The sequence below is a fragment of the Charadrius vociferus genome, unplaced genomic scaffold, assembly GCF_000708025.1.
Source record: "Charadrius vociferus isolate BGI_N301 unplaced genomic scaffold, ASM70802v2 scaffold134, whole genome shotgun sequence".
Taxonomy (NCBI): Eukaryota; Metazoa; Chordata; class Aves; order Charadriiformes; family Charadriidae; genus Charadrius; species Charadrius vociferus.
The window spans coordinates 4049248-4076949 of NW_009648333.1; the positions used below are offsets into that span (position 1 = coordinate 4049248).

The 27702-nt window shown below is 38.0% G+C and overlaps 1 protein-coding gene across 1 annotated transcript; it reads left to right on the forward strand.

Annotated features, from left to right (window-relative positions):
* Positions 1–745: 745 nt before the first annotated feature.
* On the forward strand, positions 746–27656 carry CWH43 (cell wall biogenesis 43 C-terminal homolog (S. cerevisiae)). Its single transcript, XM_009884976.1, has 15 exons — positions 746–932; positions 4948–5068; positions 5195–5349; positions 6679–6880; positions 7880–7968; positions 9875–10129; positions 13852–13977; positions 16084–16163; positions 17494–17599; positions 20310–20445; positions 21639–21788; positions 23997–24141; positions 24776–24837; positions 25886–26041; positions 27569–27656. Exons 1-15 carry the CDS (start codon positions 779–781, stop codon positions 27654–27656), a joined length of 2025 nt encoding a protein of 674 aa, XP_009883278.1. The 5' UTR covers positions 746–778.
* The last annotated feature ends 46 nt before the right edge of the window (positions 27657–27702 follow it).

The following is a 27702-nucleotide window of genomic DNA, read 5'->3' on the forward strand; positions in this document are numbered from 1 at the left end:
TCCTCAGTGGTGTCTTTTATCTGTTTTTTTTTTTTTTTTTTTTTTAAATTCTTTTAATGTTGGAATGCCTTTTGTCTCTTGGATTTATTGCGTGCCCTCAGCTCAGTGTTTGTGCAGGTGTTGGTGAGCGGGCACTGGACCGGGCTGTTCTGCCCTGAGTGGGTGACAGCCTTGAGGGTGGTCACCAGACCCCCTTACCCACGGGCGGCGGGCTCGGGGGCTTGGCCCCTGCAAAACCTATAAAAATCATGGTGCAGTGCTAGTGTGCCTAGATAAGGTGTCTTCAGGGGAGAGCGGCCCACTGATTTACTAGAATAATTCGTTGAGCCACCGATCTGCCTTTGAGGAGTCCTGAGACTGTGGGTGGACTACTTATTTAGCCAGCGTTGTTCCCTCTAAACACTAACCCTTTGCTAGATTGGGCACTCCTTTACTGAAGATCAAAGTAGGAACTGCTGTCTGAGTTGGGGGAAGAGCTGTTTTCTTCTCATCGTTCCGTTTTTCATAGAATTGCTGAGGTTGGAAAGGACCTTTAAGATCATCAAGTCCAACCATTTCCTGGGAAAATGTGTTTATTAACTTGGAATACCAAGTATTTCCTCACTGAAAGTGACTTTTGTTACTTTAGCCACTTTTAAATACATTTGATATTCTATAATTGGAAGTATAAAATGGTAATCTCCAGGAAACCATGCTGTTGAAAATGTATGATGGGTGGTTTTTCCCTTCTTTTTTTTCAGGCTACATTTCTTGGTCTCTTTATCATGCACTGCCACCGATGATCTATTACTTCCCCCTTCAGACACTGGCACTCACGGGTCTAGAAGTTTTTGCTTTTGCATTCTTTTCTCCAATATTCTTGATAATTGGCCCTTTTTGGAGGTCGGCTAACAATAAGTACATCCTAGCCCTTCTGAGACTGACTATGGTTGGTAAGTATGCACTGTAGTGAGTTATAGAGTCCATCTTGATATAAAGGCATAAGAATAAAGATTCCAAATTGCCTCAAAATTCAGATGATTCTGGAAAGAGGCAGGAATAAGAAGTTCTTGCTCTCCCAAACCCGTGCTTTTCTTTTTTTCCCCGAGCTTTTAGATATGGTCAGAAGAGTACTGTTTGCATCTATTGTGTTGGGTTTTAGCCCAGTACTGCATAATTAAAGACAAATCTCATTTCACTTTTATTTCTAGAAGCTTTTAAATTAGTGCAAGTCATGCCCAATAGGAAGAAAGTTTTTGATATTGCACAGAGGTCAGCAGAGCAGGTGTCCCTTGTATAGCAGTTCCGTGTCTGTGACAATGGGTAGGGAAGAGGTGTTACAGAACAACTCGGGACTATTATAAAAGTAATCTGCTCTGAATGAAAGATTCTTTCTGGTAGACTTAATTTCTGAAGCAATTTTTGTTGTTGTTAAAGAATATGTGGGTTTTTTTCCTTTGTTAAATATGTCTGTATGCCTGTAGCACGTTGATGGGGTATAGGCTCGTCCTGAGTGTGAGATGGGTCTCATATTGTCAGTTGCACAAGAAGAAAGTTTGATCTTATATTCATGATAAAACCACCTCACTACCCATCCCACGTGTTCCTCCCTAAACCAAGTCTTGCTGGAATTTCCTCTTTGGTCGTCAGCTAACTGGTGCAAGTCTTAGCTCTTGTTGATTTTCTGAAAGCGTGTTGGGAGAAGGCTTGGCAGCTACAGCCACATTCAGAAGCAAGTTATTGCTATTGAGTTTGCGACACCTGGATGAACTTGGAGGAGACAAAGGTCTCCATCCTGCGTACAGGGAAAATGCTGCTGCTAACTTGTGTCTTTCAGAAGCAGCAATTTCTGGTTTCTCTTTCAGAAGCAGCAGTTCCTGGCTCCTCATTTATCAACATAAGATGATAATCAGAGAATCGCTTTTCATATAATTTTCTTTTTTTACTGGTAGAAGACGGTGCAGGATCATCTTATTTACTTTCTCTGCATGACTTGAGTTTTAAAAAGAATTCTTGTTCTTTATCTCTAAAAATATACTAGAACTGAAGACAGCTCATTGGTTTCATCAGTTTAGATGAAGCATAGAGTAACCATGTTCTTTTCTTTTCTACTTTTTCTGTCATATCCATCCTAATACTTTTTTGTTTGTTTTTAATAAGCTTTTCAGTGAGTAGAATCTTCCACTTCAGCTTTCTGCAGCAGTGCTCAGTGCATTGCTTTCTACAAGATCTGCTAATTTAGAAACTAGTAATGAGTGTAAGCATTTCAAATTGGACCCTCCATTGCTTCAGATACCACAGTAACACAAAATTTATTTGAGATTAGTCCTTCAGATCATCTTGCTATGTTTACTAATTCACTTTGCCAGAAGAGATGGAAATCACTTAAACGTGTGTAATTTTTGTTCTGCTAAGTAAAGAGCAGTGACAGAACTATAAGAGCATGTAAAGTTTGTTGGTTTATGCCTGTTTGCTTCACCTGAATCTCAAGCTCCTGAAGATACTACTGCAAACAAAAAGCTAGCACCTTCAGTAGTAATTTGGGGAAAGGATGTGTTAATGGAGGTGGTCATAGAAGGACTGCAGAGCATGGGGAAACTGAAGCTGTATGCATTCTTACTTTTGGGCTAAGCTGAGCATTGCTGTATGCAGGTACGACCTCCCCTTCTTTCCTGCCTGAACAGGAACTGTTCCCACAGTGACCATATACCCCTACTGTTTCCATCTCCCAAACGGTCCTAAAACTGTCTGCCCCTTGGCAAGTCTACACTGTATTCTCTCCCAGCTCTATTGTACTGACTCTGATGCCCCTTACCTGGTGCTCCACAGTGAGCAGCAGCATTTGGGGAAGATGTTAGAGCATATTCTTCACCCTCTTTGTCTCAGCAAAGAGTTTGTCAGCGGTAACTCTCACTCTTTTCTTGCCTCCCTACTGTAGGTTCTCAAACCACTTTAAGTTATCCAGATGCCCTTGCACAGACAGCACTGGGCTTTAGGACTTCCCATATGTGTCTTTTTACGTCTTTCTCATCACTCCATTGTCTTTTAAATCTGTCCTGTCATACTGTGCTGCTGTTTCTCCTATTCCTCAATTATTCCTGCATTCTTTCCTTCTTCATACCTGACACTTCCTCCTTCTTTCTCTTTTTGATCCTTTTCCCTTCTCAGAAAGCCCGTGGCCTTACTCTGGGGCTTGTTGAACAAAATTGGGAAGAACAATCTACCCCATGCATGCTCCACCCCATTCCACTGGAAATATTCAGTCTTCAATTTCACAATCAAAAAATCTGGAAATTCTTCATGCTTAGCGAAACCAGAATATTTAGGGGATTGGGGTTTTTTGTTTTTGATGGAAAAAGCTTTTCCTTTATTCATCATTATCTTTCTTTTTGCCTTTTCAGGAAGCTTTATTTTCTCCAACACTTTTAATTTCTGTATCCTTTCACATGACTTGATTTTGTGTTCTATTTAAAAAAACCTCAACAGCAATGACCTACTCCATGGTAGTGTCCATTTGAATCTACGTCTTCATACAGCACGCAGTAAATTTGCATGTTTGGATAGATATGTTTACTTTTTGGGTGTACTTGCTCAGCAACAGAAGGTGTGTCTACTGTAAGTAGGCAAACCCACGCTAGCTTTAATCTGGCTAGCACAAGTGATGAAAGATTTGAAGAGGCAGAGTTGCAAATTTCAGCACAATTTAATGACAAAAATCTGTGTGCGTTGTACATGCAACCTCTGCTACAGTGCATACAAGTATATCTTCACTACACATGGATTTCGTTTTACCATCTTTGCTCTAAGCTTTGCATGTTTTAATCTGAGCAGAATGAGCAAATAGACAGTTGGAGGATTCCTAGCATGCATTGCCAGAATCAGCAGCTCCATTTCTGGCCTTCCTTGCTTAAAGTCTCTTCAAGTTTGACTCATACTCGCTTAGCAAATAGCTGGTAGCAAAACGATGTTGCTTCTCCTGCTGTTTGTCACTCATCCTGGGCCAGAATTTGCAGCACTGACTGAAGTTATGAGAATGTGTGTGACCCATAGTCACTTTAATTGGAAACTTGCTAGCAGAGTTTAAAACTGCTGATAAAGGTGAGGTCACTGTGCCCTGGGAAATGGTGGAGATGCACGTGCACAGTCTCTTTCAGTGACTGGGGGAGTGGCAGTTTCCAGTAACAAGATGACACAGGCTGCTAAAGACCACTCTGAGACCACACAGTGGGCCAGAGAAAGCCTTGTTCACACCCGGTGAGGCAATTGCCTACTAGTCCTTGTGCAATGTATGGTGACTGATCCTTTCTAAAAAGGATATGGCTTTTGCCACAGTGCACTTTTATGCCTTTTGAATTATGTGAGTGCACTGTCGCAAAAATCATATCCTTTTTAGAAAGGTGCAGTCACCATACATAAAGTGTTATGGCTTTTGAGTTATGTAATTGCACTGTTCAGGAGTACCTGTATGCTTTGATATTTTATTCATATATCCTATTTATGGAATCAGTGACCATAAGTATTTAAATTAAGGTAATCACTGCCATCTTAGATAATGGTTTCATGTTGGTTTTTCCTTCCTGAAAATGGCAATTGCTATGATGTCATATATACCCAGTTTCTATCCATACCTACGTTTCCATACCTACCATATCCATACCTACGTATCCATACCTATGTAATTGCTATGATGTCATATATACCCAGTTTCTATCCATACCTACGTTTCCATACCTACCATATCCATACCTACGTATCCATACCTATGTAATTGCTATGATGTCATATATACCCAGTTTCTATCCATACCTACGTTTCTTTGGTTTATTTAAAAATGTGGAGTGTCATATGTTTTCAGATGAATGGTGTAGCCATTCAAATTACAGACAAGATTGAACTAATGCACAAGAAATCTTTATTACTTGATCTCTATTGCCCACTAAAACAATCTCTGTATATGTTTGTTTGTAGGAAGCTTAGCATCATACCAGGCACCAAATGCTTCAATTAGACTATTCATCTTGGCTGCCGGTGTTTCCTCCTCATTGGTGGTTCAAACAGTAACATGGTGGTCAGGAAACAGTTTACAAAGGTATCTTTTTATACTGACGGCATTGTAAATGACATTTCTTTATAGTAAAAGGTTGTTTTTTTCTGAGAAGTTAAGAATTTTTTTTTTTTCTCAAATGCATCACTATTCTAAAACTGATTCTTATAGGTTCATCAGGATATGGGGCTTCATGCTAGGCAAGATAATGCTCCTTGTTCTTCGCATCTGGTATACATCACTAAACCCAGTCTGGAGCTCACAAGCTGCCAATACTGTCATACTGACGCTTGGTTTTATAGCAGCAGTGGAGCGAATTTATTCAGGTAAGCATATTACAGCAAAGATGGCAGTTGTGAAAACATCCTGAATTATACCTATCTGTGTGTCACTGGGATTTGATTCTTTGGGTTTTTTTTTCCCCAGTACAGTCTGGTTTTAGACCTGATGCATGAGCATTGCAGACTTTAGAAACCATGGGGTACTTCGATCTGCCCGTAACATGGCAGAATCAATATGTCAATTCATATAAGCTGTAGTAAGTTGATGTTGGAACTGCCAACTAATTGCAATATCAATAATGTGACAGTAATGCAAACAAAGGCATAACCTAGACCAATAAAACCAGAATGGGTTATCCTCGTTCCAACATGAAACATCTGTGGTATTTCTGTTATTTTGTTAATTCAGTCTGCTCTTTGAGTTTCTCTGCCAGTGTGTATCCTTTGACAGAGAAGGGGAGACAGGGCAAAGCTAGGGAACAGCTGATGTGGCAAAATAAGCAGAAAGAATTGGAAGAGTTGTCCTGGTCAAAATTTGCCTGAGTTCTTGGAGTGTCTGGACAGAGTACCCAGCAGTGGGGGCTGGCATAGGCTAATCACACTTTAAAATTGTGAAGGTAGTATTGTTGAGAAAGACGACGAGGTTGGGCTGGTTAGTTAAGGCAGCTCATGTTAAGTCCTCAGAAGTTCCTTCCTTCTCGGTATAACCTGAATTAATTAATTGAAAGATAAGACTTTATCTATGTGTAAGTGGGTATAAATTGTCATCGTGTGTATTGTTTGTAGACTTGCATTACATGACATAAACGAAGCCTGAGCTTTCATCGTAATTTAGAAAGGGAATCTACTGCAAGAGATTAGGAAGGGAATCTGTCCTCTTCCTAGGTGACAAAGCAGTATGTCTATGCAATTAAAGGTGCTGCTTTCTCCTTAGAGCAGAGAAGATCTAAAGTGCATGGAAAAAAGGAGAAGAGAAGGAAGGGAATTTATTTCTGGCTTCTTTGGAAGTGTCAGGTTTTGTTCTTATCAGAGTTTAGAGTTTCAGAGAACAGAATCCTCTGAACAAATTCTAACAACTTTTTCTGCTGATTTTCAAAGCCAATGTAATGATTTAAATTCCAGTAGTATGAAGAATAATCGTGTCGTCTGGTTGCCATTTTTGTACACTTAAGGTGACTAGCTTTTCCTGATGGACCTGGGAATGTTACTAGAGAATTTTGGTCTTACCTGTTTCCACAAATGAACAGATAAGTTAGCTTTTGTGTCTGAGCCAGTAATTCATTCTGGTAATTTTGTGATCCTGGTTATTTTTTTTTCTCAGTAACCCTTTCCGATTTGACAGTTTGCTCAGCTATATTTCTATTCTTATTCTAGGTGGAGAGAAGAGGAAACAAGAAACAAATAAAACTGGTGATGCAGTTAGACAGACTGTTTCCCACCCTCGTTGGCTTTTGTCAGGCCTTGCTTTTGGCAGCCTCATGTTCCTCACCCTGTGGATATTTGGGGAGGTCTCACTAGTTTCTAGATGGGCAGTAAGTGGACATCCACATACAGGTCCAGATCCTAATCCATACGGGTAAGTGGTTTATTATTATTATTTCAACAAAATAATAATCAAAAGCCAGTGCTGTAGTGGGTGACAAATTAAAAGTCAACCAGCTGATGGTATAAGAACTTACATAGAATAAAGTGGGTACAAGGAACTTCACACAGAAAACTTGTGGATTCATTCTTGTTTTCAGATACCTCTGAGCATTGCATCTATACCAATAAATCTTGAAATTTTCTAATACGGAATGATTTTTATTTCAGCAGTAAAAAGCTGGATTTGCCACATTGCAAAACAATTTTAAAATTAGGACTGAGGTTCAAGGACTCATGAATGAAGTGCATCTATACTATGCAGTAAATGAATCTAGCAGTTGACTTTGTAGGGGAGATGGTAGGAAATTACATTAGAGATGCATGCAGATTAAAAAAGTGAACCATGTGCAATATTAGAGGATATACTTCTGTACAAGTTTTGGTTAGTAAGAATTTAGTTTTTATACTGTGTGTTGCTCACCCAGGTTCAAAAATATAGAAACAGACCAGATTAGTTACTCTGAGTCAACTACATGTAGTGGCAGGTGAGGTAGTAAATATGGAATTAGTATACACAAGAGCTACCCAAGACTGATGCCAGTGTTAGATGTTGTAGGATCCCCTATTTGACGTGAAGAAAATACTTCTTTTTGGGGTGGATTCCTCCCTCTCATTTTCTCTGAGTCCTTTTGCCTTTTTTACCCAGTATTTCAGTGGAGTGCTTCCACTGCTGAACATAGCTCACTTATACGTTATGATAAAACGCCATTATTTTCAACTGGATGTTTTTTACATCCAGTAAAGGGGAGAAAATATAACAGAGTATAAGAGAAAGATATTTTTTGCTCAAATTGAGATCTATTTAAAATAAAAGGATTATAAAATATTACCAAGCATCCTTGTCTGTTTGTCCTGAAGTTTGTTTTTCAATGCCAGTTTGTTTATAAAATTATATTAATGTATGGTTTCTTTTTCCTTTTTGTTGTATTAGAGGTACGGTTCTGTTGAGCCTGGCTCATGGACTGATGCTTTCATTTTGGAGCTGGTCTTCTGTCACCGGTTTTTCTTGGTTTCTTGTAGGTAGGTACACATCCTGAGCAGAATTTTTTGTTTCTATTACCTTACTCCCTTTACTCAAGCCCTCTGACCCTACACCACATCTCAGAGAAGTAAATTGCTAATCAAAGCATCTTTTTTTTCTGTCGCTGACTGTAGTATGCACATGTCTGACCATTAAGGGTTACAGGCCAAATCTGCAGGCCACTGCAGAGCAGTGGTGTTCTCTTCAGAAACCCCAGAAGTCCCTGTTGAGGTTCTGTTACCATGAGTAGCATCTCGGTTCTCACAGTCTGCATTGAGTAAGGCTATGTCTAAGGTTATGGGGTTGAGATGACACAAGCCTCTCGATTCCTCAGGAGGCACAAGAACTTGTAATTTAATGAGCAGTTCACCTGGAGCCAAACTTGCCTCCTGTCTCCTAAGTTGCCAAGATCTCCAGGCAGTAAAATAGTATGAACGTCAAGGCAGTTCTGCTGGAGCAATACATTTGTGAATCAGTCTGGGTAGTGGGGAGAGGGATTCAAGTGCTGGATCTGGAGTTCCATTTTCAGGAGGATGGTATAGCTATGCTGGGGAGCAAGCTATGCATGGAGCAAGTAGGAGGAGATGGAAATAATAATTCTGCTCTTGAATTGTGGTGAGGTGTGTTTTCCGTACTCTCTTGGCATGGATGGATAGAGGCAGCTTGGTTTAATTTGTAGGCCCATTCTGAGTGAAATTTAGTGGTATAAATACTGTTTAAAAAACCAAAAATGTGCTTCTTTTTGGCCTTAGATAACTGTTTGTAGGTGCTTACATCATGAATAAAAAGCAGTACTTCCTACAAATGTCTAATAATAAATTGGGACATATCAAAGTACAGAGACCAAAGGAAATGATGAGTTATGTTTTGATTTTTTCTTATTCACCTTCTCTTTTGGAGCACCTAAGAGCCAAGACTTTCAAGACATTTTCCACAACCTTGAAGACAAGAAATTTAATGCAAACTGAGTTTTTGCTTGTCAGGAACCAAATTAAAATACCAAATATCAGGAAAGTCACAATAAGGGCAGAAGAATTGGCAATGCTTAAACCGTCAGTTGCCCAAATAATTTACCTTTTGGTGCAGGTGTTAGTTTTAAGAAATGTGTGTGCGGATTGTAATGTGAGTATGAGCATTTGATTTTTGATGTCCAGGCATTGCTAATTTAAAACAAGTACAGAATGGTTCTTTAGCTGATTCAAGCATTGTATTCTAAAATGCTCAGAACCTTGATGCATCAGAGTAAAATATTAGATTTTTTTCTATGTATCTGCTATCATGATGTGAAAGTTAGTCAACATTTCTTTACCTACAATAAAGTTTTAAATTTAAGTCCTCCTGTTATAGAGAGTTTCTGTGGTTGTTAATGTTCTGTTTGGGGTCAAATCCCATCATAGTCAAAGACAGTGTGGTAAATCAAGGATCTTGCGGTTAGTAAAAGATTAAGAGTTGTTTTTTTACCCATCATATGGTTATCTAAAGGGAGAGATGATCAGGGAAAGATATGTTTTCTCTTCACATTAACCTATTTGATTCTTTCTGTATTCTGTTAAAGGAGATTCATAACAGGCAGAACTGTTAACCTCTTAAAAACTGCATCATCCCTCTTGTGCTGGGAGAGCTCTGCATAAGAAAAACTGTTCAGTTTTGGCTCTTGATGATGTTTCTGTGCTGTCTTTTTGCTGCACGGTTTTCAGCTGAATAGACAATCTTTAAGAGAATGAGATATCTCTGTCTTTGGCTATTGGGAATAACCGTCTTTCTCGTGATGCAGTTCTCATGGCTGCAAAGCACAGTTATATTTCCCAGACTCTCTTTTTTTCCTAGACAGAATGCAAAAAAAATGAAGGTGGCAGATAATATATCTGACTGTGACTTACTCTATTCTTTTCCACCCCTTCATAGGTTTAGCATCTTCGGCTGGTCTTCTTTATTTACACACCTGGAGTGCTGCTGTTGCAGGCAACATTCTTGCAGTCTTTACTATGTGTGTGTGGCCTCAACTGGCTGGACGCTTTGTCAGCTGTCTGCATCCTGGGAAAGCCATGAGTACAGCCATGTTTGCCTATGTTCTGGAATTATTCTTCTGTGTATGGTGTACAGCTTATAAATTTGTACCTGGAGGAATTTACGCTCGAGAAAGCTCCCATCTTCTTTTAGGTACGTTTATGACTGAACAAATACAAATACGCTTGCTTTTGCCTCAACCAGATGTTGAAAATGTATCTAGTGTATAAATAGTCTTTCCAAATGCTCAGCTCCTGTTTGGCTAACTATGGTAAGAGTTTCTATGAGAGAATTATTGAAACATGCAAAAAATAATCTACTTTTTTTCTCTACTGCTAGAAATAGTTTAAAATGTGGGCAGAAAATGGAATTCAGTTGAGGGAAAATGGCAAAGTGAAAAAAATTCTGATAATTCAGTAAACAATTAAGGAAGAGATCTGTTAATCAGTCACCCGAAAAATACAGCTGCAATCCAGAGTGTGAATGCACCTGTATGCTAGCTACCCAAGATAGCAGTATGGTACCTCAGGTAACAATGTAGTTTCTGGAAACTTCAGGGGTTTATGAAGGCTGTGTTACTGGGACTGTAACATAATGCAGTGCATGATTTAGTCCTGATCTGAGGAGCAAAGTGCAGCATCCTGCTAATCTGGCTAGTCTGCATTTGAGACCTGAGCTTCATTTCCACATGGCTGTACCTTATGCTTTGTGGACACACCAGCATGTTTGGAGGAATGTCGATAAGCCTGCAGTGTCAGAAACACGCAAACAGGAGAGGAAGAAAATAAATTGTCAGGTATTTGCCAGTGAAGAAGAATTGAGGTGAGCAAATATAAAGGTTTTAGCAAAATGATCCCTTGATGAAGGTGGGCAGGTGGAAACGAAACCAACCCTTTCTGGTTTTGTCTCCAGAATTATTTTCTTAATAGGTACTAATGTGTTTCAATAGCATACTTCGCTAATTATATTTAAACAATGCCAAACATTGTCTTGGGTTAAGCGTGTGGCAGATTTTAAAATGTGACGCGTTATCCTCTATTTTGTTTGAAAAGGATTAATGAAATCTCTGCTTGACTTATTGCTCCAATGTTTTTAGATTTTGTAAATGTCTTTGAAACCACTTTCTGTCACTCCAGTTTCTCAGTCTCCATATATTACAGCAATCACATGCAGTTTGTTATGTTTTGAGGAGAGTTTCGTTACATTTATTGCAGTTTTCTTTGTTCTGAAAGCACTCTGGGGTTCTGTAGAAACAGTTATCCCAGTTAATTTATTTTTATTTTTTGAAGTTATACGAAGAAAGCATGCGGTAGAAGAATGCCAAATGCTTTCTTGAGTAATGCTTTGACTAAAGAAAAGCTGTTACATAAAATCCCTCCCTGTCACTTCCTTTGAAATACACAGTTGTGACTAATTCACCTGGCATGATGACTAGATAGTAACACAGAGATGGCCCTAACTTTCTCTTTGGTAAAAAGAGAACTGTGACCTGAACCTGTCTCAGCTGATGGCGCTACATGAGTTTATATTCCATCTGAGAATCCAGTTTCTGTCTTTTTGATGCCACCCCATTGCTTATGAAAGATTTGTAAATTATACCATGAGATCGTGTATTTGTTGCTGCACTTCTTCCCTTACAGCTTGGCTTTCTGGCAAACTGCTTGTTTTCTTCTGGTTTCTTTCAGGTGCAAGCGCTATTTCTTGCTTTCTCCTCCTGTCCAATATCCTGCCTTTCTCTTGCTGCAGTTTGGGTAGGGAACTGCACCGGGAAAAGTGACAATGAAAGTAAGATCATTATGTTCAAAACTTCTGTGCTGCTTCACTGTGATGTAACATAATGCTGAGGGGTCAGATCCCTGGTCTTGCATTAACTTTAGTGGCTTTGAATCAGTCTCCCTTTGAGAAAGGTTTAGTGTGTGCCCCCTTCTTCATTGCACTAGACCCAGCTTCCTGATTTGCAAACTGACTACAACTAATGTAACTAAGGGCAGTAAGAAGATACTGAGTAATGGTTGTTATATCTTCAGCTATAACTCTGAAATAAAACATGACTTCTGTAGTTCATTAACTATGCCACAAAGATATTAAGGACATATACCTTCTCCAGCAGAGCTCTTACCCAAGTCATTATGCTCCGACATTTTCTTTGCAGGTAGTTGGATCCTTTAGCTCATAAGGGGTGGGAAAAGAGCTATTAGTCTGAACTACCTGTTGAAAAGAAAAGATACCATCACAGTGCATTGCACCAGTTAGGGCACTGAAGTCACCTACTGGCCTTTAAAACGTAGCTATAGGTGTGCTTACTTGTCTGTTCTTAAAAAGCACAGCTGCTTCTGTTGGCTCTGGAGCAAAAGAATACAAGATGCTGCCATGTTAAACTGGCCTCCCAACCTGCTGCAGTCTGCTTATACAAAAAAGCAATTGCTTTTGTAGTTCCTATATAAAAATGTGTTACTTGTATCTTGGTGACAGAGCAGTTCATTTGCAAAGACGATAGACGTCTGCAATCAACAGTGTATTTTTTCATCAAGCTCTTGTTTTAAGGTTCTGTAATAGGGAGGTGTAACTTAATTGTTATTGTCCAGGTTAATTCTGGTAAACTTTGAAAGCACTGGGCTGAGCTGAGAGTTGTAGCAGTTAACAGAGGCCTGGAAACGTTTTATCATAATTCATCTATCATGTGCTAGAATTTTGACGTAATACACTGAAACTGTACTGCAAATCAATGTTTGCTTGAGAGTGCTGGCTAAGTGTGCTCAAGGTTCTGTGGAAGTTGGTGTTAGGACACACAAAGGTGGGGAGACACTACTTTGCTGCAGATAAAAGGATTAAAATATTTTGTTTTCATTGTTCTTGCAATTAGTACATGAATGGAGGAAGGAAAAACATGGCTTTAAACAAAGATCTCACTAACAGAAGAAACCTGATAAAATGTGCAGTAGTGGGACCTAGTAGTATCAGCAGAGTTAAAATATCTCTGCTTTTCCATAGTGAATAATGAGACAGGTTCTGAGGATTACTTGGTTAGCACCCACTGCAGCCTGATGCTTGGGACCACAAAGTTATCTGGCAATATCATGATCCTTAGGCTGCTGGGTTGCAAGGGAAGAACAAGAACAGCTGTAAGTTGCATTAGTGTCAGTAGCTCCCCTTGCGGTCAGCCTGAATGACCTAAAGGTGGATTTTATTTTGGAGCTCGCCATAGTCCAGAGTAGAGTTCATAATGTGAAGGGGTCTTTGGCTAGATACTTTTACTATTTGTTCTGCTCTTCAGTTATTAGAACAAAGCAGGCTTAATAAGGCTGTTTCAGGTGTATTAAATCTTAGCTTATATGAAAAAAAAACCACCAAAACCAAAACCCACCACAAACAATGTAATTTTGAACTTCATTACTTTTGTGTGAAGCAGGTGTTCAGTGGCATTTTAAATAATCTTTTAGCTGTGAATTCTTATTGCAATTCTACTGTTTTGAAGTATTTTTTGAAATATTTATCATTAGCGGCAAGTTTAATGTCACAAGCTCATTTTGTTGGAAGCAATGCTTATGTCAACAAGTACAACAATGTAAATTAAAAATTTTTGAAGTGCTGCAGGCATAAGCGAGGTGAATACTGTGACAATAAGAAGCAGGATCTTCTCTATCAATAAATCTCATACTGCCTACATTACTACGTTGGGTATGGCATTTAACTATGTGTGTGTGCTTTGAATTGTCTTTCTTGTTGGAGCCATAAGGTTGAATGTAACACAACAGCTGGGAGTTTATAAATGGTGCATTTATGAGCAATGTTTAATATGCTTTATGCATATGCATATGCATTATGAAATATGTTTCATATTTCTATGAAAAAACTAATTACTTATATTTTTACAGGGTTTATCATGTTGTGTATTGGGGTAGATTTTCTAACAGGACCCAAGAAAGACCTTAGCTCTATCTTTGAAGTGAAAAGCAACCAAAAGCCACTATTCAAAAAGAGTAAAAACTATATCAAATTACGTAAGTATAATTTTACTTCCTTTCTTCCATGACTAGGAATACTGTCTGAGGAAAAAGAGTAACACAGTGGAGTGTGTTGCTTGGGTGTTTTAGAAATGCTTTTTGGTGCTAGTTGTAGGGACAGACTTGTAGTTGGTATTGCCATATTTCTAGTTTTAATGATGATGTGTACTAATTGAGCAGCTGATTCACTATGATTATGGTTGAGAGAGAGAGACTGTTCCTCATGGACTGTGTTAAATGGAGACCAAAAAATGAACTGGAGAAAAAAGAAAAGGTAAAAATGGATTTGGCATAATTTGTGATTTCACTTTGTCAGTTAAGGAAGAGGCCTCTCTGGATCTTGGGATTTATTACATGTGTATACAAAAAACCCCATGGATGATTTCTCAGCCCCTTCGGTATGTTGATTTTGAAGCAGTTCAGTGTGACACCCTTTATAGGGCTGTGTGAGCTGGCTGGCAGTGGGGTGGCACTCGGCTGGCCCAGGAGCTACTGTATAATGTGACACCCCTCCTGTGCAAGGAGGCAGCCCTGCAAAGCCTGTTGTGGCTGACATCACTACACAATCCTGATGCCCCACTGCATGTTCACACCAGATCTATCCTCAGGAATTTTTTTTTTAGGTTTTGAAGAGAAAGTAAATGTTTGAGGTTTTACTGCTTTTTGGCTTTTAAACCTCTGGAATCCATCCAAATGATTTTTCAAGTATTTCTGTACAATCATTTGAGCTTCAGATTTGTTTTCATTGTTAGTTTACTTTTTTCTAAGGAAAAAGTCACTACTGTGAAGTTTGGTAAAGGAAAAAATTGCTAGGTGCTAGGGCATGTCAACCCTACAGAGATCAGGATGCTGAAGGTTCAAATCCTTGAATCTTTTTTTCCTCTGTGACTTTGGATCAAATCACTTATAATTTGCATACCTTATTTTGCCTCATCTGGAAAGCGGAGACAATAGAGCTTCACCACTTTTCAGAGCTGATTCTGAAATTTTTATGAAGGTCTTTACCCTGTATGCTCAGGGGCCAGAAGAATGTCGCCCTGAGAGTTTGTCTGTTAGAGGCAACGTGAGCACCAATGCAAGTGGTTTGAATATTACTACTCAAAAACATTTCACAAAAGTGAGTAAATACTTCAAAATACTCTGTCAGAAAGCACAGCCCTTGCTCAGCTAATTTTGTGACAATACAACAGTAACTGGCACGTCATGCCCAGACTTGTATTGTTTCTCAGCTTCCCCTTTAAGCACCTTCGCATCTTGCGAAGTGTGAAATTGCTTGCTTGACATTTACTAATGTAAACAGCATGTCCTTTCTTCTGACATCCTCCATGGCAAAATTTATTTAAATTTTGCACAAAATTGTTTCAGAAAACTTGCATAACAGTAACTACGTATCTGTTTAAAGATCTGATGAAAGAAAATACAGGAGTTACTGAAATCATTGTGGATAGCGTATGCCACTGTATAAATGAAATAACTGCAGAGGGGTTTGGTCATCAAATTACAATGTGCCTAACCATGAGAGCTCTTAAGCGTCCACTGTGGTTATTTGGAAGGCTACAGGAGGAATGGAAAAGCTCTGAATTTGCATTCTGTGAAGCTGCAGTGCCTTTCCAAGAATGTGTCAAACATAGGACTGCTCTGGAGGTCATCTTTCTGACTTCTAAAGGCTTACGAAGTAAACTAAATTTTCTTCCACACATTGTATTAATAAAAAATAAAAAATCTATACTACAAATGCATACCTGGAACATAGAGAGGAAAACACTGGAAGGTTTACATAATGGTCTTGTTCATCTCCTATAATGTATTCTTCAGTAGGTATCGTTTTTACATAAATATTCCAAGGAGTTTTGGTATGTTGTGTCTGCTTAACTGTTGAGTTCTGGAGAATGTAAGTGTATCTGTACACATACAGATACTGTAACATACCTAATTTGTAATAGTGTTGTCACTCACATATGTGGAAATTTAAATGTATACATTTCCCATTCTATGAATAGCACACCTTAGAATGACAGTAAACCAGTTCTGTTTAACTCCAGTAATAACAACATTATTTTCTTTTGCTTTAAAAACAACTTTTCTGTCTTTTTGTGTTTCAAGTGTTGTGGCTGTTTGTTGGTGTTGGTTTGCTAGGATTGGGTCTACGTTATAAAACTTACCAGAAGAAGTTGGGCCAAGGGGTGAGTAGTGTTTGTGAAAATGGTAACTTTCAAATATACAGTAAAATATGCGTGTGGTGTCTTAGATGTGCTGGTTGGTGCTGAAGAAGCCTCTGCACCAGTATCCAAGTATTCAGCAAAACTAATGCAGAAATGAAGATGCAAAAAGTTTAACTTGTAAATTGATATTGAGCATGGGAAATGTCTGGGTCTTTGGAGATTCATAATCCTGCTACGAAGGAAAGAATTATTCTGAAAAACTAGGAGATGCTTACCTCATATATTCAATGTAAATGTTACTTTTATAAAGGAGTTTATTTGAATTGTATTGAAAACTTGACTGGACAATGCTGTTAGCAACCTGATCTTATATCGGGGAAGCTGGAACAGATAACCTCCTGAGGTTTCTTCCAGCTGAAGGAATTCTATGTTTCTATGTTTATATGCATAGCTCTGAATTGAACCTCTCTGAAAAGTAGTTGACTTAGATTAGACTTTGACTAGTTATGGAAATTGGATAAAAATCAGAAGAGTCCAGTTCTCTATCTGGCAAAAAATTAGGTATCACAATGATAGTAACAATTAAGATGCTTAACGCTCTCAAAGTTTAGCGTTTAGATTGCTTACAAGTTGTCCGAGTGTGTTGCTTGCATATTTAGTAATTTTAATTCAAAATTATAGAGCTGTTTTGATCAGATATAAATTAACATGTTTCCATTCTATGATTTAATTGATTACTAATATAAAATTGAATTTTTGATACAATTGATTGCACTTATGAATTACACCTTTTTCGTTTGGTGGCAGTTTGGAAATAGTCCTTTGAAACTTGACCTTGACATGTATTCCTGTTGGTAATTTTTTTATTGGAGAAATCACTGATGAAAAATGCAGAAAAAGATGCATAAAAGGTGATGACAGCTAAGTAGAAACTGTGTGTGTGTGTGTGTATGTGCCTGCACACATGTGCTTATTCACACATGCACACAGACGTATATGGTTGGCTTTCTTTTTAGAACTTGTCCAGGTTTGTAGTACCTGATAATGTGGAGAAAAGTGGGTAGTTCCTCTTAGAAAGATGAAAAAATTTGTAATCTCTTTCATGTTCATTTATTTACTGTTACTTGTATAAATTCATTTTAACTATGATGGCTTTTCTCCTCTTATTAACAGCAGATTTTTCTCAAAAATACCTAAAGTCTTTTGTGATCCTGACAGATTTATTAGGAAAATATATTGGTTAAAACATCTCTTCTTATGTGTGACACCATGTATCTGATGTTGTTGACTGCAAAGGTATAATACATAAAAGTCAAATTGTACTTGACTTTTTTCTATTTATTTTTTTGAGGTTCCAAAAAAAGACTTCTCTGCTATGATCTGGCCTTTTAGATTTGCATATGATAATGAAGGATGGTCTAATTTGGAAGGATCAGCTAATTTGCTTAATCAGACAGGTAATGTTTTTTTTCCACTTCATTTATATTTGAGAGGGTTCATCTGAAGAGACAGATGGGTAACTGAGTCCATTCTTGCATTAACACAAGAACCTGTGTCTAGTGGCTTTCTCCTGAATTTGTGAGCCGTTCCAATATGATCATTTCAGTTAAAAATACTTTTGCAGAGGTGGTAATTTTTTAAATGCATTTTAAAGAGGTTTCTGGTTGAAAGAAACACTTTGCTTATTATTTGGATTTTTACTGCTGATGAGTTACTTGTCTATAGAGAAATTATTTGCATGAATAAAATAACGATAAATATCCTTTTAGATAAAATCTAATGTTTTGTAGCTTCTCTGTGTTTTCAGATGTGAAGCATGATATAAATCCTAAAATGTCTGAAATTAAAATGCCCTAAACAAAGTATTACAGAGAAGAAACAGACAAGACTGTTTCCATCACTGAGCCAGAGCAATTTATAAAAGAAAAATAGTGATTGTAGCTTGGGTGTGTTGTCATGATTTTACTGTAAAGATGGGTGTCTAACCTGTTGCTCATGAACAGGATTTTGGCTGAAAATTAGCTGTAGGAAATTAAGAATTTGGACCAAAGATTAATGCTGCTGTAGGGTGTGTTGAAAGGAATTGACCAGTGGTGGTTGTAGGTGTTAATTGCTTTCTGTGATACCCATGAGATAGAGAAGACTGGGAGCTGCCGCTTTAAGATTTAAAGCAGCTCAGGTAGTTGCAGCATTTGTTGTTGTTCTCTCCTCCTCTGATGTGAATGTACCACAGGGCTTTCCTGAGCAGCTCAGGCTTCACAGACCGAAGCAGTGGGAAGGCATTGGCACAGGTGCTGCTGTGCAAGCCTTGATTTGTGGCAGAGATGCCCAGGAGCTAGTGAAGAAGGAACAGGCTGATTCCTGCATCATTCGCTCTGTTGTCCCGTGACCAGAGGTTCAGAGGGCTGAGCTCTGGAGGCTGTCTTGTGGTATGAGAAAACAACATCGACATTTGATGAATTGAAATTTGGGGCATTCTTTTACATATGTTATTCCATAGCTCATGGCTTATGTCTGGGTACTTCCTTAATCTCTGCATAATTATTTATGAACTATAATGAATGCATTTATTTCTGGTACCTGTAGTTTAAATTCACGGATATCAGAAAAAGTGATTACCTGATTATGTCCATTGAGTATTTCTTTGTGGTAACACTTCTAAAAGAAGCAATTAGTAAGTCAAAAAGGCAGCAAATTCCAAACTATAAATGAATAAATCTTAATTCCTGATTGCTGGAAACAGTATTGTGGAGTTTTAAGTTACATGTATATTGTTATGTAAAATACCACATTAACATTTCCAAGAAATGCATTAATGCATTCGGAGTTAAGCTGAAGATTCTTAAACGATTTTTTTGCTCAAAGAGAGTAGCTGATTTTAAGAGCCACAGAAAAAAAGAGTGGCTAACTTCTTCAGCATGGGGATTATCTTTAAAGGTGTAGTGGTATGCATGCCTTGGGCTCATTTTCTCTCTGTTGGAATAGTGAAGATGCAACAAGTAATGGCTTTTGTGACTGGAACTCCTGTCTGTCCTGAAGGGAACCAACATCAACCCGTCTCAGTGATTTCAGTTATTGTTTCTGCGGCCAGCATGTATGCTAACGATGTAGAAGCAAAAATCTGGGAATCCACTTAAAAGTACCGTGAGCTATTATTTTCCCTGCTAACATGGCTTTCATAGTGCTAAATAAGACATTTCAAAAGCAAAACATCTTACATGGCAAGAGTGGTACTGGACGGAGTAGTCTTAATTCCTTATAGAAGGGCTGCGGATGAAGCGGTGACTCGATCTGCCTTCTAGAGTCAGAGAGCACTCCAAGGGGGGTATAAGGGAGCACTTGCTGCTGCAGCTGTACTGACCTGCTGCTCAGGCTGAGCCTGGATGGTTCAGCCAGCCTGTGGCCAGCCTGCGGACTCCCACTTTCCTTCAGGCATGGGCAGGCCTTTCTTAGCTGCCAGTTCCCTGAGGGACCGCATAGCTCTTCCTGTATCCTGCAGCTAAAATATAGGGGAACTTGTCATGTTCCCCTGAGAAAGCCACACCTCGGCATGTAAACAAGGAGGGACCACAGTGCCCTGGGAAAGTGAGGTGGCTGTGGATGGTCAACAATTCACTAGAGCTGGAAACCCTTCTGTCACCAAGGGGGCTGATGCTAGGTTGCTATGGGCTGATAAATTGCTTTGGCAGCAGCAGCCTGCTCCCTCTTGCATAGGACCCTTTGGAGCAGAATAGGATTTCGGAGATGAAGGTAAGTGCAGATGTGCTGCGTAGTGCTTGTTCATCAAGTTGAAAGCGGTAGACTCGCTACTGTGCTGTTAATCTGGGTATGCGTTTTATGCCTAATGCTTTTGAAATGGTCTGCTCTAGGTATGTGCAGGCCAGCTGTGCTCTGCAGTTTCATGTGTGTCTGCTTATGCACCAGGGAGGAGCTATGGCATCCAGACACTAAATATCTCTCCATCAGAGGCTGTGCAGCGTACAGTGACCCAGAGTTTGGGCATGACTTTGTCGCCAGCGTAAGATTTGCCCTGATTGACTCCTGAAGAGCTTGTGTCCATCACTGTATAATCCAAAGGGAAATGACATTATGTAGTCATTTATAAATCACATTTATAGGTCACAGTTATAAACTTGGAAAGATTTTCTTTTTTCTTCCCTGCTTCAGGTGCAGATTTTATCACTATTATAGAGAGTGATGCCTCTAAACCGTTCATTGGGAACAACGATCCAACAATGTGGCTAGGGGAAAGACTAGGATTTTACACAGATTTTGGTCCAAGCACGAGAGATCACACTTGGGGGTGAGTCATCTTAACATGCACAGTGACAGTAAAGTGTAAATATACTGTCCAATACTAACTCCATTAGAACATGGGCAAAGAATAATTGCAATAACAATCACTGTAATCACTTGTTGGAGCTTGTCTTTAGGAACATGCTTTGATTGCCTAGCATCACAATGCAATGCAGATGAAGTTTTCTCGTTGTTAAAAATAAATCAGGTTTCAGTGCCTATCCCTGTAAGCTCCTTTGGCTTTGGTAACGTAGAGAATGGCATTGTGCCTACAGATTTGGAAGTCTGGCATTCTAAGTACTATATCTGATTCACTTTTCTCAATATTTTGGTTTGGGCTATGAGAACTTTAGATTTCAGTCTTAAAAACGTGATAGGAGTTGGAAAATATAAGTGTACTCGGAGTTATTAGAAATTTTGACTTCATTAAAGCCAGCTTGAGCTGTATAGTGGGAAATAGGCATAGAAGGGCATATGTCTGTTTGACCAGATTTTTTGTGTCTGATTTTACTTTGATTTTACTTTAATGCATGACCAACTACTTGCATATCTTTCAATATCTTTGCTCTCTGGAAAATAGTGGCTTTTTTTTTTTTTTTTTTCAGGGGGATATGCAGATCTCTGTAGCAGATGGAACTTCCTAGTGATGTTGCAATGGCTATTTAATTTGTGTGATATGTGAGGGGAATTTAGTAACATTCCTCCTCCAGAGCCTGTGTTTTTAAGTGATGCAGAATGGGGCAGAAAAGTCATTCTCTGACATTTCCTTCATGAAATATTTTGAAAAAAACTGATGCAAAATGGTTTTAAGGTTGATTCCAAGCAGAAGCTGACAGAATGAGAAATCTCTCACTTTAGAGATGTATTTCTATCTGCTTCTACTTGTAATAAAATACATTTTAATTACTGGTGGTGTAAAACTCTGTCTTGTCTGAGGATGCAGATTTTGAAAGGCTCAGTGTAACAATTCATATATATGGAGTGGTATTTCTTAGTGTAGGAATGAATTTGATAATGCATTTGTAGACCTATACTTAAGTAATCGCCTGAATTCAGGAAAACCCTCTAGAGACCATTTGTATTCTGGTCTGATGGTTTGACTTCAGTGACCATTAGTCTTCTGCTCACTTTCATCTGCTTAGTTCACACTTGTGATGCTTGTGAACTACTAAATATAACTGTTTCCCTCTTTGCCTGTAGGATTATGGCGCTGTCAAGGTATCCAATTGTAAAATCTACCCATCACCTCCTTCCATCTCCAGAGGGAGAGATTGCACCTGCCATCTCCATGACTGTCAACTTCACGGGGAAAATGGTTGATTTTGTTGTTGCCCACTTTGGAAATGAAGAGTGTGTATTTTATTTGTTACATATGTCATGCATAGTCGTGTAACATAATAGTAATTTGTAAATTTCTGGGATTTATTTTGTACTTTTTAAAACCTGCTGCTGTAATACTGGTTCTAACAAGGCACGTGGGAGACATAGCTACTGACATATTATGACATAGCTACTGGTTTAAAATTCTGAAGCATTTCTTAAAAGGGACAAATGTGTCATGCAAAATTCAGCTGAGCCTAATACCTGAGTTACTAGAGATACATAGTTCTGCAAAACCACAACAAGTAGTAGGGCTATAGATACATCTCAGTGTAGGATAGCATCCTTCCGACTTTCTGCATGTGGAATAGATCTATTATACTCCACAATGAGTGCAGATAGTTACAGATAGATAGCATTAATAGCCAGCTGATGTTTATGAAAATAAAAAGTAACAATTCTGAAGCCTGCAAGAAAGGACAGTGTTGAAACAGCAACAAAAATATCCATTCAGTGTCCTTCTGACTATATGAAACTGGAAATATGAAACCTGATCTCTGGATTCTGAAAGGAAGAATTATACCAATACCTCAAATACGTTAAGGTATTTGAGGTTAAAGTTATATATTTCAGTTCTTTACTTTAAAACAATGTCTTGATTACTTGTGTGTAATGAATATTAAAAAGGGATAGTTTTGTGATGCTCCATGTAGCTGGTTTTTGTCAGTTTTATTTGCTGCAATATCTACTATGTTTGTGGTTATGCAGTAAGATTTGGACTTTCAAAAATTTTGTTACAATTCATGGAGGGGCAAATTTATGGATTGGGAAGCTGCTCAGAAAGCAGTAGGAATTCTCATTATCCCATACTGAGCTCTGTGTAGAACCTGGGCTCCGATCATGCAAATTGTTTATAGATTTCCCTTTTACTGAAGATGTATAGTTGTCAGAAACCACTCAGAATTTGAACTCTAGAAAGGAATTTCATTCTGTGCCTCACACAGATGATTAGACTTGCTCCTCTGAGAAACTGTTTGTCAAAGTAGAAGAAAATAGCACAGTATTCCCCCCTCACAGAGAGACGAGATAAAGATGAAGGAAAAATAGGAGGAGACACATGGGAAACAAGTGCAACTTAGATTGTGTTTTGAGGTAAATGAATTTGTAATTAAATGGCATGCACAACTGCTTGGTTTTCATCTTTTTTCATCTGCTGCTTAGGATGACATAAGCTATACAATACTGGATAACTAGGGATATTTTTTAAAGACAGTTTTTAAAATGTGGGAATATAACAATGCCCGTGTCATTTAAAAGAACCCATCTTCTGGAGAGGTGTAATTCTGGAAAGAGCAGCTAGCTGAGCTCGCTTCTATTTAAATGGTTGGGATTTTTTGTCTCCTGTCTGTGTACTCTTTCTCCCTAATGCATTTGCTTCAATCAGAAGTACTGCTATTTAGAAAGCATAGTAGCATTTACATTATTGCTGCCTTTTGGGATTACAGATTCCAAAATCATCTCCCTGTCTCAATTATATTTAGCCCACTCTACCAAAATATAGAACAGAACATACTTTGCACAACTGTTTAAAGTTATTAACATGAAGAATTATAGAAAGAGAACTGCCTTTACATTATATTATGACAAATCCAAGAACAGGGAATGGGATCCAATACAGTATTTTACCAGGTTCCACTTATGCTATCACTTTTGCTCATGTTGGAACTGTTGTGTAAGTCTTTTTAAAGAGATGCAGAATACCTGCCAAATGTCGTTAACAGGATGATGTAGCTTGTAAGTTATATTTCATAAATTATGTGACCCAGACTTTATTTACCATGATCTATCCATCATAAAGTTTTGTTAGCATGTGAGCTCTTTGTTATGTACCCCTCTATGCTAGCACAATTAAATTTCAAGTGCAGGCTGAGGCAAAGCCTCAGATAACCAAAGCACTTACATTCACATTTCTTAGTGATGAGATCAGTATTAAAAACAAAAAAGGTAATAGAAAAAGCTGTTCCTATAATGGTTAGAAAGAGAACCTTAATTACCACAACCATGTGGCTTTTATCGAACATAGTGATCATTTTGAATCAGTGAGCTTTGTGTAAATTTTCATACTCTCTAATACTGAGCAATAAAAATAGGTCAGATTCATTTGTGGTTTGCTATGTTATAGCACAAAGATTCTGAGCTAAAATGTGTATACTTTAAAGTCTCTTCTGTGTCTTTCAGAGAGGACTTGGACAGAAAACTTCAGGCTATAGCTGTTTCAAACCTATTGAAGACTAGCTCTAAGCAAGTTGTATTTCTAGGATACATCACTTCAGCTCCTGGATCCAGAGATTATACTGAATTAATAAAAAATGGAAATGTGCAGGTATGTAAAAACACTGCTTCTTTTAGCAGTTAGAGATAATATATATTTGAAACATTCAGCATAGTATTTCAAATTGGTAACTTAGAAATAGACATATAAGAAAATACATACACATTTTCAAATAGTCTTCAGCTGCCTGACATGTTATAGAGAAGGGGGAGTTACACAGTGAAAGGACAAGAAGTAATGGTCAGCGGTTGCCACAAGGGAAATGTCAGTTAGAAAGCAGAAGCAAAAAAAAAATCACAGTTAGGGTTGTCAAGCACTAGGCCAGAGAAGCTGTGAAATCTCCATCCTTGGAGATATTAAAAAGTTGGCTGTGACCTGCTTAGTTACTTTGAGCATGGGGTTGGGAGTGGGTGACCTCCAGACATCCCTTCCAACCCCCAGTTCTGCAATTGTTTTGTTTTAAAACTGAGTTCTGGAGTTTGGTTTTCTGTCAGGGGATGTCAAAAAGTTGTCTATTTGTCTGTCTGACAGTGGTTTTTTTTCCTTTCTACTTCAGTACAGTGTTTTAGGCAAAACATTTTTCTGCAGCAGGTTTACACATTGATTCTGTTACTGATTTAAAGCCTACGCATAAGGAAAGCTTGCCTTATTTGTTTGACTTTTTATTTTTTCCTTTCACTCATAGGATATTGACAGTACAGATCATGACAGATGGTGTAGCTATATTATGTATCGCGGAGTAATAAGGTGTGTTGAAGTGGATCATTTATTCATCGGTTTTAAATATCTTTATGACAATCAGTTTTACACCCTTCTGTAGGTAATTGTGGAAGAGTCTTATATCCATCCCTAAACGATTGTGTATGGACAGTTAGATATATCATGAAGTAATGTGAAACATCAATCTCAGGATGAATTGGTGTATTTCTGAGTATAATTTACAAAGACGGTATTACAGGTTTCATCCTTCTGTATCAAAAGCCTTCAGATCTAATCTGCTTTCATAACGTAAAACTACTTTTTTCCAAAGCTCTGGCTTTGCAGCTTCATACTAAAATGTGAAGGCTAAGCCCTAATTTGTATGTGACACAGAAGATACAAATTTTGAACTATGATTGTAGGGTTTGTTGAAGCAAAATGCTGATCTAATCCAGCAAAGCTTTATGCTGGATTTAGTGGAAACTTTAACTATATAAGCCCATATTGAAGCACTTTCCTCTGCTGGGACCTATACCATCCATATCTTCTAATACCAAGTTGCTTGTAAATCATTCTCTTGGTGATATATGTACCAGAATGGAATTCAACTTATACTGAATAAACTGCAAATTCTGCAGTGTTCACAGGAGTAAAACCAGTAAACTAGATAGCTCTCTTAAGTAGCAGTATTGAGTAAAAAGAAAAAAAAAAGGGGCAACAAAACCCCCACTTGCAGTCTAATTTTTTCTCATTACTCCTTCCATTGATGCTTGAGTTCCTTTCCTGAATTTCAAAATCTCTTCAGTGAAAACAGTTGGTGAGCTTATACCTGTATGCATATTTTAAAACTGTACTTTTAAAAATTAGTTTCTAGATGTAGAACTTATTTTTGTTGTCAGACATGCTTTCTCCATTTTTCTGCTTGTGACATTGTGTTATGATGCGCGTGTTTATAGAGCACTTTAAATTTTTGGAAGCTGAGATTCACAGAAAGGAAAGTTATGTTAATAGGTTAGATAATAACTCTGGGGATTAAGAATGTGGTGAAATTGCCTTGAGTTATTTCTTCAAACTAACTCTTCTTGTGTCTTGATAGGTTGGGCTATGCCCGTATATCTCATGCTGGTTTAAGTGATTCAGAAGTCCAGATGGCCAAATTTAGGATCCCAGATCACTTGGATAGCTATGTTGACAATGACAGAATTGTCATTGATCCCAGCCAAGTTCCTGAGGACATCCATTTCAATCCCAGGTCAGTGTGTCTCATAAGAAATTAAGGGGGTGACGTACGTGACATCTTGTAAAAGAGAAGTCTAGGAACAAAATTGTTCTTAAAGTGGGAGGCACTGGTCAGTACGAAACTAACCAGAAGATTAGCAGTCAAGAACTTCTGACATCTAATTCCATTTTTTCTACTGACTTGGCATCTGCCTTGGGAAAATCAGTCTGCTGTGTTGTAGCATAAGTTGAAGGTAATGCTTATTTCACCCAGGTGATTAATTTCTGAGATTGTTTGATAGAGATGTTTGCCAAGTGGTGTGGTGACTCAGAAATCATGAGAGATTTCCTGTGTTTCTCAGCACTTCTGAGGATCGAGGTCTTAATATACTGTTACTTAGAACACAAAATACAATATATATGTTAAATACTCTTTGCCTAAGCATTTTAAAACATACTATATAACTGGAGCAAAAAATAAGGAGAATGCCTGAGGCAGTATGTTACATATGTCAAGAAGAAAAAAGGGCTAGGTTTTTACATAAAAAGTTATTTATTTCTAGAATGCTGTCATTTTTCTGCAGACATTGCATAAGGAAGAGAAATATGGAGAAAGTTATGTATTCTACACTGAGTATCAGTGGAAGAGTGATGAAGTTTGAGATAGATGTTGCCACAGAGAGACAATTTTCAGCAATGCTGTATTTACTACTTTTGACTTGCTTCATACAGAATATATTTATTTCTTACGTACACCTAGCAGTTGAGCTTACTCACTTTTTATTTACCACTCAGTCACTGGCTTCTTGTCTAAGCAGGAGTTTGCCCAGTCTTTTCCGCATGATGAAACTTGCTTAAAGTTAGCATTCACATTCAGATTTTTCTCAGCTGATTTCAGCACAGAATATTTTTCTTGTCCTAATTTCTTTTATGTCTGCCTATAAGCAGAAAAAAAAAAATACCCTTTAGGAAGAAGTTTTAATTTTTTCCAGTTAACTACAGTTCTTTTGAAGTACAATGACACTACTTTTAAATGCTGTTTAGCACTGGTATTTTGAATAAGTACTACACTTTTCTTTTGCAAATCTATTGACTGTAATAGTCAGTAGTCAAAACTTTCAAATTTAAATATGGCATGAAAAATTACAATTTTCACCATAATTTTCAAAAGAAAGATGTGCAATATTAACAATAGGGTCGAGTATTTGATACTATGGGAGGTTATATTCTATCTTCACTGAAGTTGGCAGAAGAAACTTAAAGAGCATGGGATTTTACTAGATAAATGCACCGCTCACCTTTGTCAGCTGGAGTTCCATTTACAGAGTGCCTATGGCATTAATCCAATGAGTGTAATTAAATGTCTCCTTTATACTCAAAGACCTCTAGTTAGATAGCTTACATAGATTATGATTCATATCTAAGTAGGGTTGTGGCCGATTTCTGAAATAAACTAGAACATTCAGAAGAAGTGTTAATTATACTATAGTAAGTGTATGATTTAATTGCATGGGTTTAAATCATGTTGTAATGGTTTTGCTTTGTTGAATATTTTTCTTAGGTTTGGATCTTATAAAGATGGACATAATTACGAGCATATTCATCACTTTCATATGAGCACTCCTAAATATTTTAAACGGACAAATTAGAATGAGAAACTGACATGTCATTGGGACCAACGACAAAAGGTTTGTT